We start from the raw sequence: 27,045 nt of genomic DNA on the forward strand, positions 1-27,045 counted from the left end.
AAAGAAATATTATATAGCATATGGCAAAAACAACACAGGACCAGGAGTTAATAAATTCTGGATTCTAGTTCGAGGTCTACCATATTGTACTAAAGTTGGGTTCAGAAAACATGTATTTGTATGTGCTTTGTATAAAACTCAGATTTATCGTGACTTGTATAAATCTTTTTACTCATTTATATACTATAAATGAGTAAAAAGATTGATAAATAAAATCAATGTGCCACTTAGCTTCAACTACAAAGGAGTCTGGGAACTAGTGAACACTGGGATCAGTAGCAACCATAAAATGAGGAAGTTGTCAATTTGTTCAAAGATCAGATACTGGGATCATTAGCAACCATAAAATGAGGAAGTTGTCAATTTGTTCAAAGATCAGATACTGTATATAGCAAAAGTACAACTGCATGACAAGTAACCAGAGCATTAAAAGTGAAATGAGAGCAGAGACTTCATTTGTTTAGTTCTCTATATTTCTCCAGCACCTAAAAAGTGTCTAGTAGTTTGAAGTAGGCATTCAAACATCTGTTGAATATACTCCCCAACTGAATAACACACTGTAATCTCACAGTCCCTGCCTAATACTTACTGATTCTACTACTCTTAATTGCACATTAATCAGCACTTTTTAAATGTTTTTAAAGTCTGTAAGATTACAGGTTGAATAAAATTCCATCCTTTTTAATAATCACATCATTTTAAATTTCCCTAAACTCTTTCAAAAAGATGTGAAAAAGATGTGAAATTATCAATTAGAGTTCATGACTTAAGCCAACTGAGTAATATATTAATTATAACTGCTCAGTCTATAAAAGTGAAAAACAAAGTTAATCCTGTAACATTTTTCCATTAGAAGTTAGCAGTCACAGACGAAGATGTGCTACAGTTCTTCCCAAAAATACCTAACACACAAAATTTTTCAATACCAACAAAGACATATTAGATCAGAACAGATGCCAATGATTAAATCATGCAATATTCCAGACTAACTTACTTTAAAGTCCTGGACACACTGTATCAAAGTGATATTTGTAAATGATTAATCACTATACAAATGTAAGGTATCATCAACTATAACAGATTACAATCAAAGACAAAGCTTCAAGTCAAAAAGTATCTACAAGACTATGGTACAACTTTTAAGAGAAAGATACCCTAATTGAGTAAAAAATAAAGAAGAACCACTATAATACAACGTAAGTAGACAGATATTGCCTGTCAGAATTGTAGTAAGAAGGGTATAAAAAGTCCATTAAGAAAGTTCCAAGGTGGAAGGAGTCATGCCCTCAAATTAAAGATGACTCTGGAAAGACTTTATGACAACAGAAACACGGAAGAGCAGGAGCCATCTCAATTTTTGCCAACTATGACATCTCCAACTCTTACAACAGTGCACTGAACACAGAATATTATCAATATTTACTGACTGAATAAACAAACATTTAGAATGGACCCTGAGAGATTGAGAGGACACTCTAGCATGAGGGAAACACATAGGGAAAAGAATAAAGGAGGAAATAAGGTGTGTTCAAAGAACACGGAGTAGCCTAATTTTGCTGGAGTATATTTATAACATGCAGAAGATCAGCAGGAGTTTGTGTCCACTATGAACTTCATAACACGTTTAAATTTAATTTGGTATAAGTGGAAAATAATAAAAGCTTTATTAATGAAACTAGAATAGAATGCAAGATGAGTTATAAGATTTTTGCCTCCTCTAACACAAATTTAGTTATTTGTGATTTAGTTCAGAACAAATATGGCAGCAATAAGAATGAAAAGAGTGGGGAAAAGGTCAAATACAATTCCAAGACTGTGAGTTTGGTTGATCAGAAAACAGTGGCATAATTAAAAGAAATACAAAGTCAAAAAAAGATGGGGTGGAGGGAGAATGACGTAAAGAAAATGACATTTGTTGAGCGTTTATTCCTTCCTAAGCATTTCAAATACACTATTTTATTTAGTCTTCACAACAACTCTGTGAGATAGTTATACTCCCATTTTACAAATGAAGCAAAGAAGTCAAGATGCTTCCCCAAAGCTCACAAAGTTAATTAGTTATGTGTCACTCTCTCTATTCTTCCTTCCTAAGGGAACCTCCATTTTGTTCAAATATGGGCCAGCAATGTGCTCAGGAAGGTGGGCCACTCCCCTAGGCCTGGGACAATGAAACTTGATTGTTCTAAACAAGGGGAATCTATTTCCATTATCCAATAACCCAGGCCTGACCTATGAGACATGAGAAGAAATATGTTGAGGGCTCCGGGAAACTTTCTTACCTGCATTAGCATCATGGATGTCATTAGGAACCTTGAAACCACCAATCTAAGAATTACCCTTGATTCCTCCCTTTCCTTCACTCTTGTTTCCCAATCCATCAGCAAGTCAAATTGATTCTATTCAATAATTCCAAAACACCTTGCTAACCCTTCCTCTTCTCCTATCATCCTAATCGAAGCCATTATTAACTCTCAACTGGACTCTTAACAATTACTCTCCTAGGCAATCTCCCTGTGGTCACTCTTGCTCCCAACAATTCATTCCCCAAACAGCAGCCAAAGAAATCTTTAAAATATATATCATGGAGCAATTAGAACCCTTGTGTTCTGTTGGTGGGACTGTAAAATGGTATGACCACCATGGAAAACAGTACAGAGTTTTCTTAAAAAAAAAAAAAAAAAAAAGCTACCATATGCTCCAGCAACCCCACCACTGAGTATATATATACCAAAAAATTGAAAGCAGCGTCTCAAAGAGATATTTGCACACTCACGTTCATAGCAGCACTATTCGCTATAGCCAAGAGGTAAAAAAGCAACTCAAGTGTCCTTCTACAGATGGATATAAAAAAATGCGGTATAAACATAAAATGGAATATTATTCAGCCTTAAGATAGAAGGAAATCCTGTCATATACAACAAGGATGAACTTTGAGGACCTTATGCTAAGTGACATAAGCTAGTCACAGTAAGACAAATACTGAATAATTCCACTTATATGAAGTATCTAAAATAGTCAAATTCATAGAAACAAAGTAGATAGTAGTGAATATACTTAACACTACTGAACTGTACACTTAAAAATGGTTAAGATGGTAAATTTTATGTTATATTTTTTTCATAACATACATACACAGCAGGCCAAAGGAAAAAAAAAAAAAAGTAAATCATATCACTTCATTCCCCTCCTTAAGATGCTTCAGCTGCTTCCCATCACCCACTGATAAACTCCAAACAAGGTCCATGAGGCTCTGAACCATCTGGTCCTTCCTGCCTGTACAGCCAGATCACATGCTACTCTCCTCCTTCAAGATGCTCAGTCAAAATGATACTCTCTCACTTCCTCAAAAAATTCAAATTACTTCTTGCCTCAAGGTCTTTGTCCATTCTATCACCCCTGTGTGGAATGCTCATCCCTAATTCTTCACAGACTTGGCTCTTTATTATCCTTCAGATGTCACCTTAAATGTGACCTCAGAAGCCTTCCCTAACCAGGCTACCTAAACTAATAGGTGTCCCCACACCATCCACATTCTTTTCTATCTTATGTCTCTTCTGTTCCTTGGTAGCATTTCTCACAAAATAAAATATTATTCTTTTCCCCTATCTTCCCAAACAAAATGCAAGCTTCACAGGGACAAGGACCTCACCAATCCTGTTCATCATTATGTCCCGAATACTTATCATATGCTTGTTATATACTTAACATTCAAATATTTATTGAGTAATTTCACATTAAGAAAAAATCATTCTATAAGCCTGTTATTAAATATATATAAATATACACACAGTTCTTTAAAACACTAACTGATGTGACAACTATTATTTCTAGTTATTGAGGTAGACATGTTGACTTTATACTTTTCGATATGCTCTAACTTTCCTATAATAAATCTTTATACTCAGAAATTAAAGATTTTTAAGACTGATATTTCAACTTCTAAATGCTTCAGATCTTTTAATTATATAAAATAATAAAGGTACAAAACAAGATAGTGATACAACCAACTTTTTAAATACACCACAGTACTCCTCAATCTCTGCCTATACTTAACTTTTGTATTTCTACAAAGTTTTAACTAATATCAGACCAAATGGTTGTTTAGATCACAGAAGTGACTCAAACTATGCCTACTTACTTTTCTAAATGCATATAAAACATTTTAATAATACTCAACATATCACAGCACATTTCTACAACTTTCCTACATCTATATCTACAGATTTAAAAAAAAGTCAACGGTAATTGAACACTTACACTTGCCATACTCTAAGCACTTTACATAGATTAACTCATTTTTACTTTAAACCCATTTTAGAGAGAAGGAAATTTAGGTGCTAATAGGTTAAATTACCAACCCTAAATTACAAAAGCACTGCCAGACTGGGCCTCAAGCCCAGGAAATCGTGCTCTAGTTGAGAGGCTATGCTCTTAACCACACTAGTTGGAACAGACTTATGGCCCAAATAAAAATTCAAGATATAAAGTGCTATGTTTCTTAAAAGTTATATTCCAGGGCTTCCCTGGTGGCACAGTGGTTGAGAGTCCACCTGCCGATGCAGGGTACACAGGTTCGTGCCCTGGTCCAGGAAGATCCCACATGCTGCGGAGCAGCTAGGCCCGTGAGCCATGGCCGCTGAGCCTGCGTGTCCGGAGACTGTGCTCCGCAACAGGAGAGGCCACAACAGTGAGAGGCCCGTGTACCGCAAAAAAAAAAAAAAATTACATTCCATCCTTAAGGAATATTCATGAAAACAAAGCACAAGTAGGAATTACCCACTTATTGAGAATACCAATTTTTATTAAAAAGCCCTTTGTCTTAAGCCCCAGAAATCATACATTTTAAATGTGTATTTTTTAAGAGTTCAGAATATTTAATAGCAAAATTTTAAAAAATGAAAAACTCGTTATTTACCAAAGATAAATGAAGAAAGAACTCATAACGTTCCTTGGACAATAAAGATCTAGAATTTAACATTAATCAAAAAGTTTAATTCTGCTACTTCTCCAGCCTCATTTCCTAATTCACTTCTAATCACACCCTGGGCTTTGTCGTAACACTCCTTGGCACTGGAGGATTTTTAAGGCATAAACTATTTGAAAGCAATCCTAAATCTCCATTATACGGAATAATTTATCATGGAGATGACAATTTCACAAGGCTTCTATAAGGATTAAATAAGATAAAACATACAAATGCCAGGCATAAATTTGAATCCCACACACAAATGTTCGTAAACTACAAGCAGGCTGACCACTGACTCTGCCATCCTGGGTATTTGGTAATTCACAATCACCATCCAGCATTCTCAAATGCCAATGTGTATGATCAATGTCATTCCCCACTCAGCTTACTCCTCTGATACCATTATAATTTCCCCTATCTGACAAACTCTTATATAGTCTCAGTGAATACCCCTACTGTGAGGAAGGGGGGACATCTTCATTAATAACCCACCTCCTCACATCAAAGTTAGGGACTTCCAACTTTGTATTCAATTGTACTAAATACAGCACATGCCCTAATGTCCATATACCCTCATCACAATGTATCATCATCCTTTAAGTGGTTATATCTCCTCCTGGAAAACAAAGCACAGTCAATAGCTTATTAATCCTGGAATCCCAAACATCTGATTTGGTGACTGGCATATAAAAGTCACTGAAGATTTTTGTTTGTTTGCTTGTAGTTTTTGGTTTCTTTGTAAATGAAGAATAAAAGTAATACAAAGGGGTGAACAAAAAAGAATGTTTGTTTACATTATACTTTTTTCCAAAGAAAAGGAGAAGGAGACTTATTTTCAATACTGTAAACGTATAACAAGCACTTGTAATAAAAATCCTAAAATATATTTTTAGTAAATGCAGGAACACTCCTAGATAAGTTACCATAGTCATTTCCTTTTAAAAAGCAAATACACAGAAATTTGTTGCATTTCTATAGACTAACAACAAACTATCAGAAAGAGAAATTAAGGAAGCATTCCCATTTACAATTGCATCAAAAAGAATAAAATATCTAGGAATAAATCTACCTAAGAAGGTAAAAGACTTGTACTCGAAAAACTGTAAGACACTGATGAAAGAAACTGAAGACAACAGAAACAGATGGAAAGGTATACTGTGTTCATGGCCTGGAAAAATTAATATTGTTAAAATGACCATACTACCCAAGGCAATCTACAGATTCATTGCAATCTCTATCAAAACCAATGGCATTTTTCACAGAATTACAACAAATAGTTTTAATATGTGTATGGAGGGACTTCCCTGGTGGTCCAGTGGTTGGAAATCCGCCCTCCAAGGCAGGGGACACAGGTTTGACACCTGGTGAGGGAACTATGATCCCACGTGCCACGAGGCAACTAAGCCCATGCACCACAACTACTGAGCCCACGCGCTCTAGAGCCTGCACGCCACAACTAGAGAGCCCGTGCGCCACAACGAAGAGCCCATGCGCCACAATGAAAGATCCCATGTGCCACAACTAAGACCCAATGCAGCAAAATAAATTTTAAAAATATATATATCTTTTAAAATGTGTATGGAAACACACAAAGCCAAAACAATCTTGAGAAAGAACAGAGCTGGAGGAATCATGCTCCCTGACTTCAAACTCTACTACAAAGCTACAGTAATTAAAACAGTATGGTACTGGCATAAGAACAGACACATAGATCAATGGAACAGAACAGAGAGCCTGGAAATAAATCCACGCACTTATGGTCAATTAATCTACGACAAAGGAGGCAAGAACATGCAATGGAGAAAAGACAGTCTCTCCAATAACTGGTTAAACTAGACAGCTACATGTAAAAGAATGAAATTAGAACATTCTCTAACACCACATACAAAAATAAGTTCAAAATGGATTAAAGACCTAAGTGTAAGACCAGAAACCACAAAAATTCTAGAAGAAAACATAGGTAGGAAACTCTTTGACATAAATCGTAGCAATAATTTTTGGCTCTGTCTCCTAAAGCAAAGGAAATAAAACCAAAAATAATCAAATGGGACCAAATCAAACTTAAAACCTTTTGCCCAGCAAAGGAAAGCACTGACAAAACAAAAAAAAACCTACTGAATGGGAGAAAATATTTGCAAATGGTATGACCAATAAGCGGTTAATACCCAACATATATTAACAGTTCATACAATTCAACATCAAAAAGGCAAACAGCCCAATTAAAAAATGGGCAGAAGACCTGAACAGACATTTTTCCAGAGAAGACATGCAAATGGGCAACAGGCATATGAAAAGATGCTCAACATCATGAACCATCAGAGAAATGCAAATTAAAACTATAATGAGCTGCAGCACCCGAGGCTCAGGATCACTCGGTGAAGCTGAGCTTAGAGAAACTGGAAAGAGCCCGAGGGGCGCCGTCCACACTGCCCAGGAGTGAGCGGGTTGCGGAACCCACTTCCAGAATTTTCGGCCTAGGTCTCCACCATTATCCCGCACATCTCCTGGCACCACCGCGCCCACAGTGTCCTATGTCAACCAACGCGGTGCAGGAGCCGGCCCTGAGTCCATGGCTTTTCATTGGCTGAGCCCTTTCCAGGAAAGGAGTCTTCATCCTTTTCGATTCCGTTATTGTTTCAGGTTCCCATGGTAGCAGCAGCATTTATGGTCCCTGAACAGGGCCATGTGATCTTTGAGGATGTGGCTGTGTCCTTCTCCCAGGAGGAGTGGGGTCTCCTTAACGATGCTCAGAGACTCCTGTACTGTGACGTGATGCTGGAGAACCTGTCACTTATAGTCTCCCTGGGCTGTTGGCATGGAGTAGAAGCTGAGGAGGCCGTTTCTGAACAATGTGTTTCTGTAGAACAAGTGACAGAAGACTGGAATCCAAAGCTGAAACCATCTATCCTGAAGCCTCTGACTTCCAATACGAGTGTCCTGGCGGAGAAAGGTGTTTTGTACTTGGCTGACAATATGTTCACGTGCGGAGAGGTTGAGAAGGCTTTCCTAGGCAGCTTGGGCTTTCCCCAGCACCAACCCTCCCACGATGGAGAGCATCCACGTAGAAGCAGGCAGAGCAGGGAGGTCTCTCACCCTGGGCAAGGGCATCACAAGTGCAGCGAATGTGGCAAAGCCTTCCGTAAAAAGTTTAAATTCACAGAGCACCTGAGAGTTCACACTGGAAAAAAACCTTATGAGTGCAGTGACTGCGGGAAGTTCTTTAGACACATCTCCAGTCTTATTCATCATCAGAAAGTTCACACAGGAGAAAGGCCTTATGAGTGCTGTAACTGTGGGAAAGTCTTTGCCCACAAATATAAACTTTTGGAGCACCAGAGAATCCACACTGGAAAAAGACCATATGAGTGTAATGAATGTGGGAAGGCCTTCCTTCCCAAGGATTCACTTGTTCAGCACCAAAAAATCCACACTGGAGAAAATCCTCATAAGTGCGGTGAATGTGGAAAGTGCTTCCTGTACAAAAATAACCTTCTTGTACACCAGAGGATCCACAGTGGAGAAAGGCCTTATGGGTGTAGCAAATGTGGGAAGTCCTTTGTCTTCAAAAAAAGGCTTCTTTATCACCAGCAAATCCACACTGGAGAAAGGCCTTACATGTGCAGTGAATGTGGGAAAGCCCATGTCTACAAAGGAAGTCTTATTGTGCATAAGAGAATTCACACTTTAGAAAAGGCTTATGGGTGTAACAAATGTGGGAAATTCTTTACAAGCAGTTTTGCCCTCAATAGACATGAGAATGTTCACACTGCACGAAGGCGTTATGAGTGCAGCGAATGTGGGGAAGCTCTCAACGGCAAAGTTAACCTTGCTGAGCACCAGAGAATCCACACTGGAGAAAGACCTTATAAGCATAATGAATGTGAGAAAGCCTTCATGCGCAAGTATACACTTGTTCAGCACCAAAAAGTCCACACTGGAGTAAAGCCTTTTAAATGCAGCAAATGTGGGAAGCCCTTCACTTACAAAACAAGTCTTGCTGTTGACCAGAGAATCCACACTGGAGAAAGGCCTTATATGTGCAGTGAATGTGGGGAAGTCTTTGTCTACAGAAGTCGTTTTTTTGTCCATCAGAGAATCCACACTAGAGAAAAGCCTTAAGAATGCAGTTCTTTGTAGGTAGCTCCAAGCTCATAAAAAACAAAGTTCACACTGGGGCAATGCCTTCTGCACTTATGCTTTCCTTCACTTAATATCTAGCAGCACAATTCCTATGTAGTAGAGTAGGTGAATGTATACCTTATATGTGGCCAGTCAAACTTTTCTAAAATGGTAGTATCTTTTTATAGTCTCACGAGAAGCAGCAGAACATGAGTTCCTGTTTTTTACATTTTTGCCAACACTTGGTATGTTCAGCCTTTCTAATTTGTGATGTCATAGGTGTATCTAGTGATTTTAACTAACATTTCCCTGTTGACACAATGTGAGTGGTTTTCCATGTGTTAATTTCCAACCATATTTCTTTTTTTTTTTAATTTTTATTGGAGTATAGTCAATTTACAATGTTGTGTTTCAGGTGTACAGCAAAGTGAATCAGACAGCCATATTTCTTTTTTGAAATTTCTGTTCATATAATTTTGTCATCTTAATTACTGAGTTTTGATGTTTCTTCATGGATTACTGATTAAGGTCCTCTAATGGAAATATTTACCAATATTCTTCCAGACTTGTTCTGCTCATTTTAGTCGCTTTTCCAGAGAAAGACTTTATTTATTTTTTGTGGTGGCTTTTTTTGGCCATGCTGTGGCATGCAGGATCTTACTTCCCCGACCAGGGATTGAACCCGTGCCCCCTGCAGTGGAAGCACAGAGTCCTAACCACTGGATCTCCAGGGAATTCCTCAATATGAAGCTGAGAATCCACTTTTCAATTTGTGCATCACAAAAACATCCTACTAGAATTCTGACTGGGATTGCACTTAAGCTTCAATTTAGAAAGAAATACTGAGTGTCCCAATCTATAAACTCGACAGATCTCCTTTTATTTAGATCTTGCTTAATTTTTGTTAGCAGTCTTTTTTAGTTTTCTGTTTGTAGGTCTTAAACATCTCCAGGTAACTTAAACATCTCCAGGTATTTTCTACATCTTATGATATTGTGAAAGGGAATTTAAAAAATTCTTCAATTTATGAACCGTTCATACCTATTACACTTAGAGAGATATAAGACTAAGGACAGAAAAAAAAAACTATAATGAGATATCACCTCATTATAAATGAGTATCTATTTAGAATGGCTATCATCCGCGGCTAACAGAGCGGACTACAGAGACGAGCATGAGACACTAAGGCTGCTGCTGCTGCCACCAAGAAGCCTGTGCGAGCACACGTCACTATCTACACCACCCCTCCCGGGAGCCTGTGCAGCCTGCCACTGCCAGGGTCCCAGGATCCAGGGACAACTTCCCCGGGAGAACGCAGGGCACACCTCAGGCTGGAGCAACGCCTAGCCGGCCTCTGCCACTGCAGGCTCATCCCGCACTCCGTACCCCTCCCTCCCACTGGCCTGAGTGAGCCAGAGCCCCCGAATCAGCGGCTCCTTTAAGTCCGTCCTGTCTGAGCGAAGAACAGACGCCCTCCGGCAACCTACACGCAGAGGCAGGGCCAAAGCTGAGCCCCGGGAGCTGTGTGAACAAAGAAGAGAAAGGGAAATCTCTCCCAGAAGCCTCAGGAGCATCTGATTAAATCTCCACAATCAACGTGATGTACGTGCATCCGTGGAATTACCTGAATAGAGAACGAATCATCCCAAATTCAGGAGGTGGACTTAGAGAGCAAGATTTATTATTTTTTCCCCTTTTCCTCTTTTTGTGAGTGTGTATGTGTATGCTTCTGTGTGAGATTTTGTCTGTATAGCTTTGCTTTCACCATCTGTCCTAGGGTTCTATCCGTCCGTTTTTGGTTTTGTTTTTGTTTAACATTTTAAAAAAATTTTTTTCTTAATAATTATTTTTTATTTTAATAACTTTATTTTATTTTATATTTCTTTATTTTCTTTTCTTTTAACTTCTTTCTTTCTACTTTTTCTCCCTTTTATTCTGAGACATGTGAATGAAAGGATCTTGGTGCTGCAGCCAGGAGTCAGTGCTGTGCCTCTGAGGTGGGAGAGCCAACTTCAGGACACTGGTCCACAAGAGACCTCCCAGCTCCATGTAATACCAAATGGCGAAAATCTCTCAGAGATCTCCATCTCAACACCAACACCCAGCTTCACTCAACGACCAACAAGCTACAGTGCTGGACACTCTATGCCAAACAACTAGCAAGACAGGAACACAACCCCACCCATTAGCAGAGAGGCTGCCCAAAATCATAATAAGTCCACAGACACCCCAAAACACACCACCAGACGTAGACCTGCCTACCAGAAAGATCCAGCCTCATCCACCAGAACACAGGCACTAGTCCCCTCCACCAGGAAGCCTACACAACCCACTGAACTAACTTTAGCCACTGGGGACAGACACCAAAAACAACGGGAACTACGAACCTACAGCCTGCAAAAAGGAGACCCCAAACACAGTAAGATAAGTAAAATGAGAAGACAGAAAAACACACAGCAGATGCAAGGAGCAAGATAAAAACCCACCAGACCTAACAAATGAAGAGGAAATAGGCAATCTACCTGAAAAAGAATTCAGAATAATGATAGTAAAGATGATCCAAAAATCTTGGAAATAGAATAGACAAAATGCGAGAAACATTTAACAAGGACCTACAAGAACTAAAGATGAAACAAGCAACGATGAACAACACAATAAATTAAATTAAAAAAACTCTAGAAGGGATCAACAGCAGAATAACTGATGCAGAAGAACGGATAAGTGACCTGGAAGATAAAATAGTGGAAGTAACTACTGCAGAGCAGAATAAAGAAAAAAGAAAGAAAAGAACTGAGGACAGTCTCAGAGACCCCTGGGACAATATTAAATGCACCAACATTTGAATTATAGGGGTTCCAGAAGAAGAACAGAAAAAGAAAGGGACTGAGAAAATATTTGAAGAGATTATAGTTGAAAACTTACCTAATATGGGAAAGGAAATAGTTAATCAAGTTCACGAAGCACAGAGAGTCCCATACAGGATAAATCCAAGGAGAAACACGTCAAGACACATATTAATCAAACTGTCAAAAATTAAATACAAAGAAAACATATTAAAAGCAGCAAGGGAAAAACACCAAATAACACACAAAGAATACCCATAAGATTAACAGCTTATCTTTCAGCAGAAACTCTGCAAGCCAGAAGGGACGGGCAGGACATATTTAAAGTGATGAAGGAGAGAAACCTACAACCAAGATTTACTCTACCTAGCAAGGATCTCATTCAGATTTGATGGAGACATTAAAACCTTTACAGACAAGCAAAAGCTGAGAGAGTTCAGCACCACCAATCCAGCTTTACAACAAATGCTAAAGGAACTTCTCTAGGAAAGAAACGCAAGAGAAGGAAAAGACCAACAATAACGAACACAAAACAATTAAGAAAATAGGAACATACATATCGATAATTACCTTAAATGTAAATGGACTAAATGCTCCGACCAAAAGACACAGATTAGCTGAACGGATACAAAAACAAGACCCACATATATGCTGTCTACAAGAGACCTACATCAGACCTAGAGACACATACAGACTGAAAGTGAGGGGATGGAAAAAGGTATTTCATGCAAATGAACCCAAAAGAAAGCTGGAGTAGCAATTCTCATAAGACAAAATAGACTTTAAACTAAACACTATTAGAAGAGACAAAGGAGGACACTACATGATGATCAAGGGATCCATCCAGGAAGAAGATATAACAATTGTAAGTATTTATGCACCCAACATAGGAGCACCTCAATACATAAGGCAAATACTAACAGCCATAAAAGGGAAATCGACAGTAACACATTCATAGTAGGGGACTTTAACACCCCACTTTCACCAATGGACAGATCATCCAAAATGAAAATAAATAAGGAAACACAAGCTTTAAATGATACATTAAATGAGATGGACTTAATTGATATTTATAGGACATTCCATCCAAAAACAACAGAATACACATTCTTCTCAAGTGCTCATGGAACATTCTCCGGGATAGCTCATATCTTGGGTTACAAATCAAGCCCTGGTAAATTTAAGAAAATTGAAATTGTAGCAAGTATCTTTTCCAACCACAACGCTATGAGACTAGATATCAATTACAGGAAAATATCTGTAAAAAATACAAACACATGGAGGCTAAACAATACACTACTTAATAACGAAGTAATCACTAAGAAATCAAAGAGGAAATCAAAACATACCTAGAAACAAATGACAATGGAGACACGATGACCCAAAACCTATAGGATGCAGCAAAAGCAGTTCTAAGAGGGAATTTTATAGCAATACAATCCTACCTTAAGAAACAGGAAACATCTCGAATAAACAACCTAACTTGCACCTAAATCAATTAGAGGAAGAAGAACCAAAAAAACCCAAAGTTAGCAGAAGGAAAGAAATCATAAAGATCAGATCAAAAAGAAATGAAAAAGAAATGAAGAAAAGGATAACAAAGATCAATAAAACTAAAACTGGTTCTTTGAGAAGATAAACAAAATTGATAAACCATTAGCCAGACTCAACAAGAAAAAAAGGGAGAAGACTCAAATCAACAGAATTAGAAATGAAAAAGGAGAAGTAACAACTGACACTGCAGAAATACAAAAGATCATGAGAGATTCCTACAAGCAACTCTATGCCAATAAAATGGACAACCTGGAAGAAATGGACAAATTCTTAGAAATGCAGAACCTGCCAAGACTGAATCAGGAAGAAACAGAAAATATGAAGAGACCAATCACAAGCACTGAAATTGAAACTGTGATTAAAAATCTTCCAACAAACAAAAGCCCAGGACCAGATGGCTTCACAGGCGAATTCACAAGCAAACATTTAGAGAAGAGCTAACACCTATCCTTCTCAAACTCTTCCAAAATATAGCAGAGGGAGGAACACTCCCAAACTAATTCTACGAGGCCACCATCACCCTGACACCAAAACCAGACAAGGATGTCATAAAGAAAGAAAACTACAGGCCAATATCACTGATAAACATAGATGCAAAAATCCTCAACAAAATACTAGCAAGCAGAATCCAACAGCACATTAAAAGGATCATAAACCATGATCAAGTGGGGTTTATTCCAGGACTGCAAGGATTCTTCAATATACGCAAATCAATCAATGTGATAAACCATATTAACAAACTGAAGGAGAAAAACCATATGGTCATCTCAATAGATTCAGAGAAAGCTTTCGACAAAATTTAGCACCCATTTATGATAAAAACCCTCCAGAAAGTAGGCACAGAGGGAACTTTCCTCAACATAATAAAGGCCATATACGACAAACCCACAGCCAACATCGTCCTCAGTGGTGAAAAACTGAAAGCATTTCCACTAAGATCAGGAACAAGACAAGGTTGCCCACTCTCACCACTCTTATTCAACACAGTTTTGGAAGTTTTAGCCACAGCAATCAGAAAAGAAAAGGAAATAAAAGAAATCCAAATCGGAAAAGAAGAAGTAAAGCTGTCACTGTTTCCAGATGACATGATACTATACACAGAGAATCCTAAAGATGCTACCAGAAAACTACTAGAGCTAATCAATGAATTTGGTAAAGTAGCAGGATACAAAATTAATGCACAGAAATCTCTAGCATTCCTATATGCTAATGATGAAAAATCTGAAAGTGAAATCAAGAAAACATTCCCATTTACCACTGCAACAAAAAGAATAAAATATCTAGGAATAAACCTACCTAAGGAGACAAAAGACCTGTATGCAGAATTTTATAAGACACTGATGAAAGAAATTAGAGATGATACAAATAGGGCTTCCCTGGTGGCGCAGTGGTTAAGAGTCCGCCTGCCGATGCAGGAGACACAGGTTCGTGCCTCGGTCCGGGAATATCCCACATGCCGCAGAGCAGCTGGGCCAGTGAGCCATGGCCGCTCGGCCTGTGCGTCTGGAGCCTGTGCTCCGCAACGGGAGAGGCCACAACAGTGAGAGACCCGCATACTGCAAAAAAAAAAAAAAAGTTGATACAAATAGATGGAGAGATATACCATGTTCTTGGATTGGAAGAATCAACATTGTGAAAATGACTCTACTAACCAAAGCAATCTACAGATTCAATGCAATCTCTATCAAACTACCACTGGCATTTTTCACAGAACTAGAACAAAAAATTTCACAATTTGTATGGAAACACAAAAGACCCCGAATAGCCAAAGCAATCTTGAGAACGAAAAACGGAGCTGGAGGAAGCAGGCTCCCAGACTTCAGACTATACTACAAAGCTACAGTAATCAAGACAGTATGGTACTGGCACAAAAACAGAAATATAAATCAATGGAACAGGATAGAAAGCCCAGAGATAAACCCACGCACATATGGTCACCTTATGTTTGATAAAGGAGGCAGGAACGTACAGTGGAGAAAGGACAGCCTCTTCAATAAGTGGTGCTGGGAAAACTGGACAGGTACATGTAAAAGTATGAAATTAGAACACTCCCTAACACCATACACAAAAATAAGCTTAAAATGGATTAAAGACCTAAATGTAAGGCCAGAAACTATCAAACTGTTAGAGGAAAACATAGGCAGAACACTCTATGACATAAATCACAGCAAGATCCTTTTTGTCCCACCTACAGAAATGGAAATAAAAACAAAAATAAACAAATGGGACCTAATGAAACTTCAAAGCTTTGGCACAGCAAAGGAAACCATAAAGAAGACCAAAAGACAACCCTCAGAATGGGAGAAAATATTTGCAAATGATGCAACTGACAAAGGATTAATCTCCAAAATTTACAAGCAGCTCATGCAGCTCAATAACAAAAAAACAAACAAACCAATCCAAAAATGGGCAGAAGACCTAAATAGACATTTCTCCAAAGAAGATATACAGACTGCCAGCAAACACAAGAAAGAATGCTCAACATCATTAATCATTAGAGAAATGCAAATCAAAACTACAATGAGATATCATCTCACACCAGTCAGAATGGCCATCATTAAAAAATCTAGAAACATGGGTCTTCCCTGGTGGCGCAGCGGTTGACAGTCCGTCTGCCGATGCAGGGGACACGGGTTTGTGCCCTGGTCCGGGAAGATCCCACAGGCCGCGGAGCGGCTAGGCCCGTGAGCCATGGCCGCTGAGCCTGCACGTTCGGAGGCTGTGCTCCACAACGGGAGAGGCCACAACAGTGAGAAGCCCGTGTACCACAAAAAAAAAAAAAAAAAAATCTAGAAACAATAAATGGAGAGGGTGTGGAGAAAAATCTAGAAACAATAAATGGAGAGGGTGTGGAGAAAAGGGAACACTCTTGCACTGCTGGTGGGAATGTGAATTGGTACAGCCACTATGGAGAACAGTATGGAGGTTCCTTAAAAAACTACAAATAGAACTACCATATGACCCAGCAATCCCACTACTGGGCATATACCCTGAGAAAACCATAATTCAAAAAGAGTCATGTACCAAAATGTTCATTGCAGCTCTATTTACAATAGCAGGAGATGGGTACAACCTAAGTGTCCATCATCGGATGAATGGATAAAGAAGATGTGGCACATATATGCAATGGAATATTACTCAGCCATAAAAAGAAACAAAATTGAGTTATTTGTAGTGAGGTGGATGGACCTAGAGTCTGTCATATAGAGTGAAGTAAGTCAGAAAGAGAAAAACAAATATCGTATGCTAACACATATATCTGGAATCTAAGAAAAAAAATGTCATGACGAACCTAGGAGTAAGACAGGAATAAAGACACAGACCTACTAGAGAATGGACTTGAGGATATGGGGAGGGGAAAGGGTAAGGTGGGACAAAGTGAGAGAGTGGCATGAACATATATACACTACCAAACGTAAAATAGATAGCTAGTGGGAAGCAGCTGCATAGCACAGGGAGATCAGCTCAGTGCTTTGTGAACACCTAGAGGGGTGGGATAGGGAGGGTGGGAGGGAGGGAGACGCAAGAGGGAAGAGATATGGGAACATATGTATATGTATAACTGATTCACTGTGTTATAATGCAGATACTAACACACCATTGTAAAGCAATTATACTCCAATAAAGATAAAAAAAAAAGAATGGCTATCATCAAAAAGAACACAAATAACAAATGCTGGTGAGGACACAGAGAAAAGGGAACATTCGCACACTGTTGGTAGGAATGCAAACTGATGCAGCCACTGTGGACAACAGTATGGAGATTTCTCAAAGAACTAAAAACAGAACTACCGTATGACCCAGAAATTCCACTCCTGGGTATATATCCAAAAAAAAGAACACTAGTTTGAAAAGGTACATGCGCCCCAATGTTCACAGCAGCATTATTTACAATTGCCAAGATATGGAAGGAATCTAAGTGTCCATCAACAGATGAATGGATAAAGAAGATGTGGTGTGTATGTATGCGTGTGTACACATACACACACACAAACACACACACAATGGAATACCACTCAGCCATAAAAAAGAATGAAATTTTCCCATTTGTAACAACATGAATGGACTTGGAGGGTATTACGCTAAGTGAGATAAGTCAGAGAAAGACAAATACTGTATGATATCACTTATATGTGGAATTATAAAAAACAAAATTAGTGAATATAACAAAACAAGAAAGACTCACAGATATATAGCACTAGTGGTTACCAGTGGGGAGACGGAACGGGGAAGGGGCAAGATAGGGGTGGGGAATTAAGAGGTACAAACTATTATGTATAAAATAAGCTACAAGGATACACAGGGAATACAGCCACTATTTTATAACAACTATAAATGGAGTATAACCTTTGAAAATTGTGAATCACTGTTGTACACCTGAAACATATATAATATTGTATATCATCTATACCTCAATTTTTTTAAATGGTATTTATACATTTTTAAAATTATACAATCCACTCTATAGCAATTTTCAAGTTTATATTGTTCTTGCAACAATAAAAATGTTCAATTTTTATATTCCCAGTTCTTTGCATCATTCTGACACAAAACAGTCACTAAAAAATGTTCAAAACTATATGCGTACACACACATTCACTGAAGTCTGACTTTCTCACTTTTAGCCTCTGGGTTTTTTAGGATCCATTTCGACCGACCTAGAACCAAATACTGGACGCACACTGCAAGGTATATTTAAAAAAGCAAATTCAAGAAACAGCAAAGGATACCTGTACCACAGCTGGACAAAGATCTGGAGAAGCTTTTTTTTTAATTTGGTACACAGCAATACAGAAGAAAGAAATATCAAGGATTAACACAGTCTGAATGTTTGTGACAAAGTAGAAAGAACAGATGAAGATGACAGAGCAGGAAAAGAGGAAAAATTACATACTTGTCATTAATGGAAAAATTAAAAGATTTATTGCTGGAGACTAGGAGTAAAGAAGAAGGGGAACTAAGATTATCTATTACTCAACATCACATATTTTTGAAAGGAAAGAAAAACAATAGTGCAAAGAAAACGTGAGTGCAATAACATCGACCCGTACACTGTGCTGAATAGCAGGAAAAAATTTCAAGTAAGGATTTTAAAACCTTTTTCACTTATTGAGACTCACTTAAGAAACAATTACGAATCACTTTCATTACTCTGGGGGTTTGTGATGAGGTTTCTTACTATCTTTTAATTACCTAAATAAGATACTCACTTCAAATATTTTCAAAATTTAAAAACCAGTTTTTACTTAATTCACTAAAATCTTCTTTGACATTTTCAGTTCCATATAATGTCAAGTTTAGGAAAATCAAAGAGAGAGGCAGAGAAAGTGAAAATGACTAGAGGAAAAAGAGTAAGTTACAGATGCCAAGATGCAGGCACACAAAAAGATAAATTCGTTTGCAAGAACACTGGGACAGATACAGGCACTTGAGTTCTGAAATGAACTAGTCCAAGTAAACTGTGTTTGTCATACTCTGGTTTCCTGGTCCTGGGGTGGGGGGGGGGGAGGCGGTTACCACTATCTTAAGAAAACACTGAAAAGTCACTATTAAACATTCTAAAACTAATCTTAGCCTTAATCCTAAAGTTGTTTCACTTTAGACGAGATGGCTGATAAAGCCTAACAGAAAGGAAATTACTCTCAGGACTGCAGCCATGATGGTTGTGCAGTATCACCTCAAGGGCCAAATGAAATAAAGCCAAAAGTCAAATCAATCATTGGCTTGGGGTTCCCCACCCCCAATTTAGAACTTTCCTAGTAATGAAGTTCTCTGAGGAGGAAATGTTCAGGTAGACTAGAGGAACACAGACTGAGGACACAGGCTTAGGGGAGAACCAACCTCAAATCTGCAACAATGAAACCAGTCAAGGAGAATCGTTACTGACGGTAGGATGAGAAAGTGTCAAGACGGATTGAATATCTAATACCTACTAATATAAAGATCTAGAATGATAAGGAAAGGAACAAATCATGTAGATTTGGCATTTGAAATCATCTACAGATCAAGTGTGAAATTCACACAATGAAATTCAAAAGTTAATTTTGAAACAAATAATATATCAGTACTCTGAGACACTGTTACTCAAATGGCAGCTGGGGGGGAGTTCAACCCTGACGCATTGTAATGTTAGTTCAATCTGGAAACAGTTATCCTTTGTTAAGGAATAAACATGCATTTTTAAATATGGAATACTAAAAAGTTTCATATAAACAGTTTGTAAATCATCACATAAGTCCAATCATATAAAAACACAGTAATTTTTTAATTAAATAGGCACATTTGAAATAAAGACGCTCTACAACAAAGTGTTCCTTCTTGCCTATTTTCAAGGACTTGTACCAATTTAAGTCATTTTACAAGCTCTAGGAGTTTAAAAGTTTAAAGGTAATTTTTATTTCTTAGACTTTATATAAATAGATTCCTTTCTAATCTAACCATAAAGGAAATTTTATAAAATTTCCTCTAAACATTTTCATAGCCACTGTATCTTTTAAACTTTCAAGACCTCCACTTCTATATAGCTTACTAATTGGCCTCTTTATTTATCTCTCTTATCTCCTCACTTCCATCAACCTAGACTTAGCTTTTCAAACACTGAGATCATGTCACTCCCATGTTTAAAAACCACAGGGCTTCTCAACCCCTGACAGGATAATAGATTTAGAACTCTAAGTTCATGAAAAAAACATTCTGAAAGGTCAAAATACCCTTTTAAGCCTTTCATTTGACCTTAAACTTTAAAATAAACTTACATTTTCCATAACTTGTGCATGTTTAGTATTGTTAAATGTTTTAAATTACTATCTATTAAATATTTAATGTTTGCTTTCAAAATAATCTAGTAAAATGAATATGCCAAGAAAATGTATCACAACTTTCCTGTGGCTTTCCATACTCCCCAGCACATGGCTGAGTACCCCAGTTTTAGATGTGCTGACATTTTGATACACAGGGAATAAACTAAGGAATATTAAAGCTCTTGATAATTTGGCCAAACCTTTCTCCTTGCATTTCTGCCACTCTACATACAACCTATGCTTAACTCTAAAGAAAGCTATTAACTTATTCCTTATTCTTGCATACGCTTCCTCCTTGAAAGCCTTTTCACTCATCTCCACAACAAGCCCTATCTATACATCAAGGTCCAGCTCAAAACCAACCCTCCTCCAAGTAATAGTCTCTAGTAGCCTTTCTTTCTCCAACATTTTTAGGTCTGTTATTGTTAATCACAGTCTATCTCATTATTATGTCTAGTTGTGTGTATAAGGAAGCATACAACATACCAGCTAAGAATCAAAGCTTTGGAATCAGAGAAACACAGGTCAACATCTGACTCTGCTACTTACTAAATGTAACCTTGGACAAGTTACTTAAGATCATCCTGCATCAGTTTCCTCATCTCTTACATGAAAAAAGCAACTATCTAACAGAATTAATCTCACAATCAAAAACAGTGATGTATGTAAAGCACTTAGCACAATACTGACTGCCAGTAATAGTTTAATAAATATACCTATTATTCCCAATAGGCAGACCCATGTCTTAGTCTCTTTTGTATTTTTTCCCATTCGTACTACATGGTATTAGGCATAGGCATATGCTTAATAATTGCTTGGTTGATGAAATCTGATCAATTCAGAAGTAATCTCCTAGGTAGGTCTTAATAAGGTAAGGTCCAAATTCTGGTGAATATCAAAAATGGCTTGCTAATCATATTATTAGGTGTTAATTTTAACATTAGCTTAATGAGTTCAATCTTTAGCTACCCTATACACAAATATAGATCTCCATGCATCATTCCAAAAATGTTCCACACTGCATTATTATCAATGAGTAGGGCAATATCCAAAATACTTGATACAGTTACTCAAAAGTCTAAATTAATCTAAAAACATTAGAATGTATCCAATCACAAAGCAAGCCTTTAGCAAATTAAAGAATTCCTGTGTGGATCCTATTGTTAAAATTAAACTAAATCCTGAACCCACTTTTCCAGCTGGCCCTCTGAGTTTTTCCTGTGTCAGGGGATTCCCAACAGAGACCACTCAGTTCTGCCATAGCATTCTCAAAAAGAGTACCAAGGGATGCAATGTTTCCAGACCAATAAGATTACTACCAATTCTTAAATGGTCAGAATAGACTAGATCAAAAGGGATACGAGTATGTTCTTTAATTCTGTAGTCAGCAACAGGAAAAAGAAAAAAACAACCTAGAGCAATGACCAAACACTAGTAAAAAAAGGGACTGGTATGGGACTTCCCAGTCGGTCCAGTGGTTAAGACTTTGCTTTCCAATACAGGGGGTACAGATTCGATCCCTGGTCAGGGAGCTAAAATCCCACATGCCTCGTGGCCAAAAAACCAAAACATAAAACAGAAGCAAGGGCTTTCCTGGTGGTGCAGTGGTTGGGAGTCCGCCTGCCGATTCAGGGGACATGGGTTCGTGCCCTGGTCTGGGAGGATCCCACATGCCGCGGAGCGGCTGGGCCCGTGAGCCATGGCCGCTGAGCCTGCGCGTCCGGAGCTTGTGCTCCGCGGCGGGAGAGGCCACAGCAGTGAGAGGCCCGCGTACCGCAAAAAAAAAAAAAAAAAAAAAAAAAAAAACAGAAGCAATGTTGTAACAAATTCAATAAAGATTTTCAAAATGGTCCACATCAAAAAAAATATTTTTTTTTTTTTTAAAATGAAAGGGACTGGTAAATGATAACTGTGGGAAAGGAAAAAAAAAAGGATACAGCAGAAGACCTAGCCATCAAAAGGCAGCTTCAGGAAATCCTAAGCTAAATTCAAAAAGAGTAACTTCACAAAAGGAGGTAAAACATTTTCTAACACTATGTGAAGTACACTATGAATTTAACTATTGTCACAATGAAAACATTAACACGTGCAAATTCACAAAATATTACTCAAAGTAACATGTATATGTATATATATAACATATATATGACAAAATATACATATTTTGTCAGAATAAATAATTGTGTTCTATAAACATGCGATATATTTATGTATGTGTGTATGTCTATTGTATACGTGTGTGCCCTTTCATAAGCTATTTCTCAGGGACCATATCTGGATGAGATCAATCACTGCCTACTGGGATCAATTCATTGACTCTGAATCTGTTAGGCAAAAAAGAAAAAAGAAAGTGATGTTTTGAATTATTCAAACACTGCTTTAGATTATAATCAACAAGCACTCAATCACCAATCCCTAACTTGCTTTAAATTTCAATCACTTTGAAAGTAAGAACCCTAAATATAAATGTATTGTTATTATTAAATTATTATTAAAATTTTATATATCAATATATACACACACATATATATATATAACTTAAGCCGTTACTACACAGCACTGTAAATAGTTAATGGTTTCACCTTATCAAAACATTTGCACACACTGAATCCTGAAAAGGTAATATAAAAAAAGAAAAGGAAATATAAACCAATATTCTTATGACAACGGGCCTGTTTATTTTGATGTGACATAGTCTCTCTCTTTAAAAGAACACCTGCTTGCTCAAAACTAAGCATGCAGTAGATGATTTAAAGGCAATTTATTCTTAAAATACACTAAACCTCTAAAGTAAAACCCTTGAGAGGCAAACTTCAGTGGAAAAGACTGTTTTCTAGATTTTATTAGTAAGAGGCAAACTCTTATGAAGTTGCTCAAGGTAAGTATTTAAAATACTCATCTGAAGAGAAAAAGAGAAGATAAAGTGACTCTGGTTGTCATTTTCAGAGCTATTAAGAATTCACAGTTAAATGACATCTTTAATATAGAGCCAGAGATAGCAATTCTCTCAAAATTCTTACAAGAATTTTCAACATTTACATGAAGCTCAGTTTCATTACTTAAGCTCTCTATTCCATTTCTATCCATTAACACTGCCTAGATTATGATAACACAGTATTTTTTAAGTTCAGTCTATGGTTCTACTTCCTGAAGTGTACAACAGCAATAATTAATTATGTTCTGGGTTTAGCACAACATTTACAAATGGAAACCACAAAAGAAAGCACTATTCATACAATCAGAATAGGAAGGAGCCCCATACTGACCATATAATTCAAAGAAATTTTCAGTATGCTCTAACTTTGTGAACTGTATTTACATAAACTTATTAAAATGACCCAATTTAATTTGTATACTGTGTAATTTGATTATCTTAAATTTCAAGTGATTTACATGATTCAAAAAATCAATATTCAGGCTTCCCTGGTGGCGCAGTGGTTAAGAGTCCGCCTGCCAATGCAAGGGACACGGGTTCGAGCCCTGGTCCAGGAAGATCCCACATGCCACGGAGCAACTAAGCCCGTGCGCCACAACTACTGAGCCTGTGCTCTAGAGCCCACGAGCCACAACTACTGAAGACCGTGCACCTAGAGCCCGTGCTCCACAACAAGTGAAGCCACCACAATGAGAAGCCCGCACACCGCAACTCACCGCAACTAGAGAAAGGCCCGTGAGCACAAAGAAGACCCAACGCAGCCAAAAATAAAAATAAATAAATTTATTTTTAAAAATCAATATTCTAACAACGGGAAAGAATATTAAGAATATTAAAAATAAATTCCAGGGTCAATATTATTTTAGTAAACTTATTTTAAAGCACTACAGCACAAACTAATTTTGTGTGATATATCAGACTTTTCATTCAATAAGAATCACCTTTCCTTTTTCACAATACCATAAATAACTCAGAGGAATTTAAATCTTCAAAAGGAAGGATTATAAACAGCTTATTAAAATAAAATTCGATCTTAAGTAATTTTCTTGACCTAATCTACACGATATACAACATACTGTTAGTGGTTAATACTACATTTTCCGAATCATGTGCCCTTTTAGCAACTACATATTGATAAAACACTAGCCAATTATTTATTAACCAAACTTTTCTGCTCAAGAAACCAAGAGCCACACTCCTATAGCTTCTAGAAACCCAAGTAATTCTGCTTCCCTTCGTGCATGAGGCATTAAACCTTCACATTATAGTTTTATCTTGCTACTTTCCCAATAATCACTATAAGACTACTGAAGCATAAAACTATCCAATCTAACCTCTCACTCAAACTCTATTACACTCCTAATACTGATCATTCTGTAATCGTTTCATCAAAATTACCCAGCTATAAGTCTGATGTTTCAATTTCCACTTAAAGGGCTTAATATACTTCAGGGTAAAGCAAGCTAAATATTCCTATCATTATGTTCCATACACTACAACTTCCAAAGAGCTTGGAAAGTTTACCAACACCCTCCTCTCTAGAATAGTAAACATCCTGTCATTGAACCCAGTGAATAGCTGCTTTGCTCTAAAGAATAGACCTCCTGAGCTCCACTCACAGCAGCTGTTAGTTAACTTTCAAACGCCTCTTGGACTATCACTTTGGTTAAATTAATGATGGGTCATCTTGTTCCACTTTACTTTTTCCTTTTTAGTCTTGCAATTATGCAGAAAACCTACAAAGTACTTTTAAAAATAAAGTACAAAAAAAAAGCTTACTTTAAACTCCACTACTTTTCCAAAAGAAATCATTTCAAGATCCTTACATCATTACTTAAACCACAACCTATCAGTAGTACATGACAATGGAAAGCTTTAAAAGGATTCAATTTTCTACCTCACCTTACCACATATGTTCGCCAGTTTTCAATAATTTCAAGAACGTTCCATATTTTTAAAAAGTGCTGTTGCAGTCTATCAGAACTGTGCTGCTCAAATACGAGCACCGAATATCCTGCACTTGGTAAATTTTCGGTATATTCCTGGTAACCTGCTCAGCTTTCTGCACCTTTGCACCCAGTGATGCTCCCACCAGCAAATACTATCTATCCATCCTTTATAACGGTCTTCTCCCCACTCCTCAAAAAGTCCATATTAGACTTAGAGGTTTCCGCAAACTAATAAGGAACCACTAGGTATTATGACTCTCAAAGAATCCTCTCCAGCAGCCTCCCCTGGGACATTGTGCTCAGCGGGTCTCTGAACCTGTGAGACTCGGGGCCAGCTGCCTTTGCAACAGCAGCACCAAAGGCGGACTCAATACCGCATTGCTGCTGCTGACTTCTTCTAGCAGCTTCAAAAAAAAAAAAAAACATCAGTCCAGTACCCTGCAGACCCTGCTGGCTCTTCTGCAGCACGGAAGAGAAACCACCGCATTGCTCAGCGTGGAACACCGGAGAGCAGACTTAAGGGCGGGGAAGCGACTGCCGTCGAGAGGCTTTGACGAGGGCGGGGTATCAAGGGGGAGAGGGAAGGCGTCCGGAGTGCAGCGCCCAAGCAGCTGCCAGGGCGCTGGCGTCTGGGCACCCGGCTGGGCATCGCGCACTGACGAGGGCCGTCGAATAGCAGGCGCCGGGCAGGGGGCGCGGGCCCCTCCCAGGGATGGGGGTCCCGCAGTGCCCGGCCGAGCCCCGCCCGCCGCCCTCCCGGCCCTCACCTGTCATGAGCGCCGGGCTGTCGCCCCCCGCCGCGGCGGGAGAAGAGGCGGCAGAGCCCGCCGTCCGCCGTCCGCGGAGGTGCCTGGGCACCAGCTCGCATCCGTCCGCCGCGCCTGCCACCAGCAGCCCGAGGACCAGCAGCGCAGCCCAGCGCCGCCGCCGCAGCCAGCCCGAGGCCGGGCCGGGCGTCGTGGCGGGATGAGGACGCGGAGGAGGAGCGGGGGGAAAGCGCGGCGGCGCCCCGGCCGCCAGCCACTCGCCCGCTTCGCGAGGCGCCGCCGCCTCCTGCGACTCCTCGGGCCGCCCCCGCCGCCTCAGACGCGAGCTCCTGTCGGGCTCCAGCCTGGTCTCGTCGGCACCGGCGGCCTCTGGAGCTCGGGTCCCGGCTGCGTTCATTGGTTTCGGTTATTTTAAAAAAAGGTGAGGAGCAAAAAGGTACGTCGTCTTCAGGCCGCGCGCGACACTCGCGCTGCTGCGGCAGCAAGACTGGGATCCGCTGCTCTGGCGCCTCCAAACACCAGTCCCAGCGTCCGCGCCGCCGCCGCCGCTGCCGCCGCCGCCGCCGCCGCCGCCGCGGCGCATCCCCCCGCCCCCTCCGGCCCGCGCCCGTCGTAGTACCACGCTCGGCCCGGACGCCTCCTCCCCTCACACAATCGCTCGCATACCAATCCCCCGCCTCCTTCAGCCCCTCCACTGCGCAGGCGCGACGGGGCAGCATTGGGCCTGCGCGGCACCCGAGCCCCGCCCCCGGGGGCGTTCCGGGTAGGACGAGAGCCGTGGGGTGGTTTTCAAGGCTTTCGCTGAGCGGCGAAGATAGGGGGTGGCGAGGAAGGCGGACATGACCCCTTCCCCCATTCACGTCCCCCTCCCCCATTCACTCCCCCAGCGCGATTGAGGCGGCGGGGGCGGGGGAGCGGGAAGCGGAACCAAGGGGACGGGGAGAAGAGTACGGACATCCGAAATCGTTTGGGCGACTTTTAACCGTGCAGATGGCAGCAAAAATAATTGCATGGGTCAGAAAACCTTGTAATCGGAAACAGCGGCGTCTCCAGAATTTCGGTATAGGTGGGGCTTACAAGAGGCTAGCAGTATGGAAGTGGAGGTCATAGCG

General features: G+C 39.3%; 1 protein-coding gene across 2 annotated transcripts in view; it reads right to left on the bottom strand.

Moving 5' to 3' along the window:
- The window catches only part of STIM2 (stromal interaction molecule 2), a gene marked incomplete at its 5' end in the record, with an annotated part of 168,580 nt that extends 142,250 nt beyond the window's left edge, over positions 1-26,330 (bottom strand). For both annotated transcript variants that reach the window (XM_082653519.1, XM_082653520.1), the window contains one exon: positions 25,934-26,330. In XM_082653519.1, the coding sequence (XP_082509645.1) occupies positions 25,934-26,330 (397 nt within the window). The remainder of the gene's footprint in view (positions 1-25,933) is intronic.
- Between the last annotated feature and the right edge of the window lie 715 nt (positions 26,331-27,045).

The sequence above is a fragment of the Grampus griseus genome, assembly GCF_964374135.1.
Source record: "Grampus griseus genome assembly, chromosome: 4".
NCBI classification, from domain to species: Eukaryota; Metazoa; Chordata; class Mammalia; order Artiodactyla; family Delphinidae; genus Grampus; species Grampus griseus.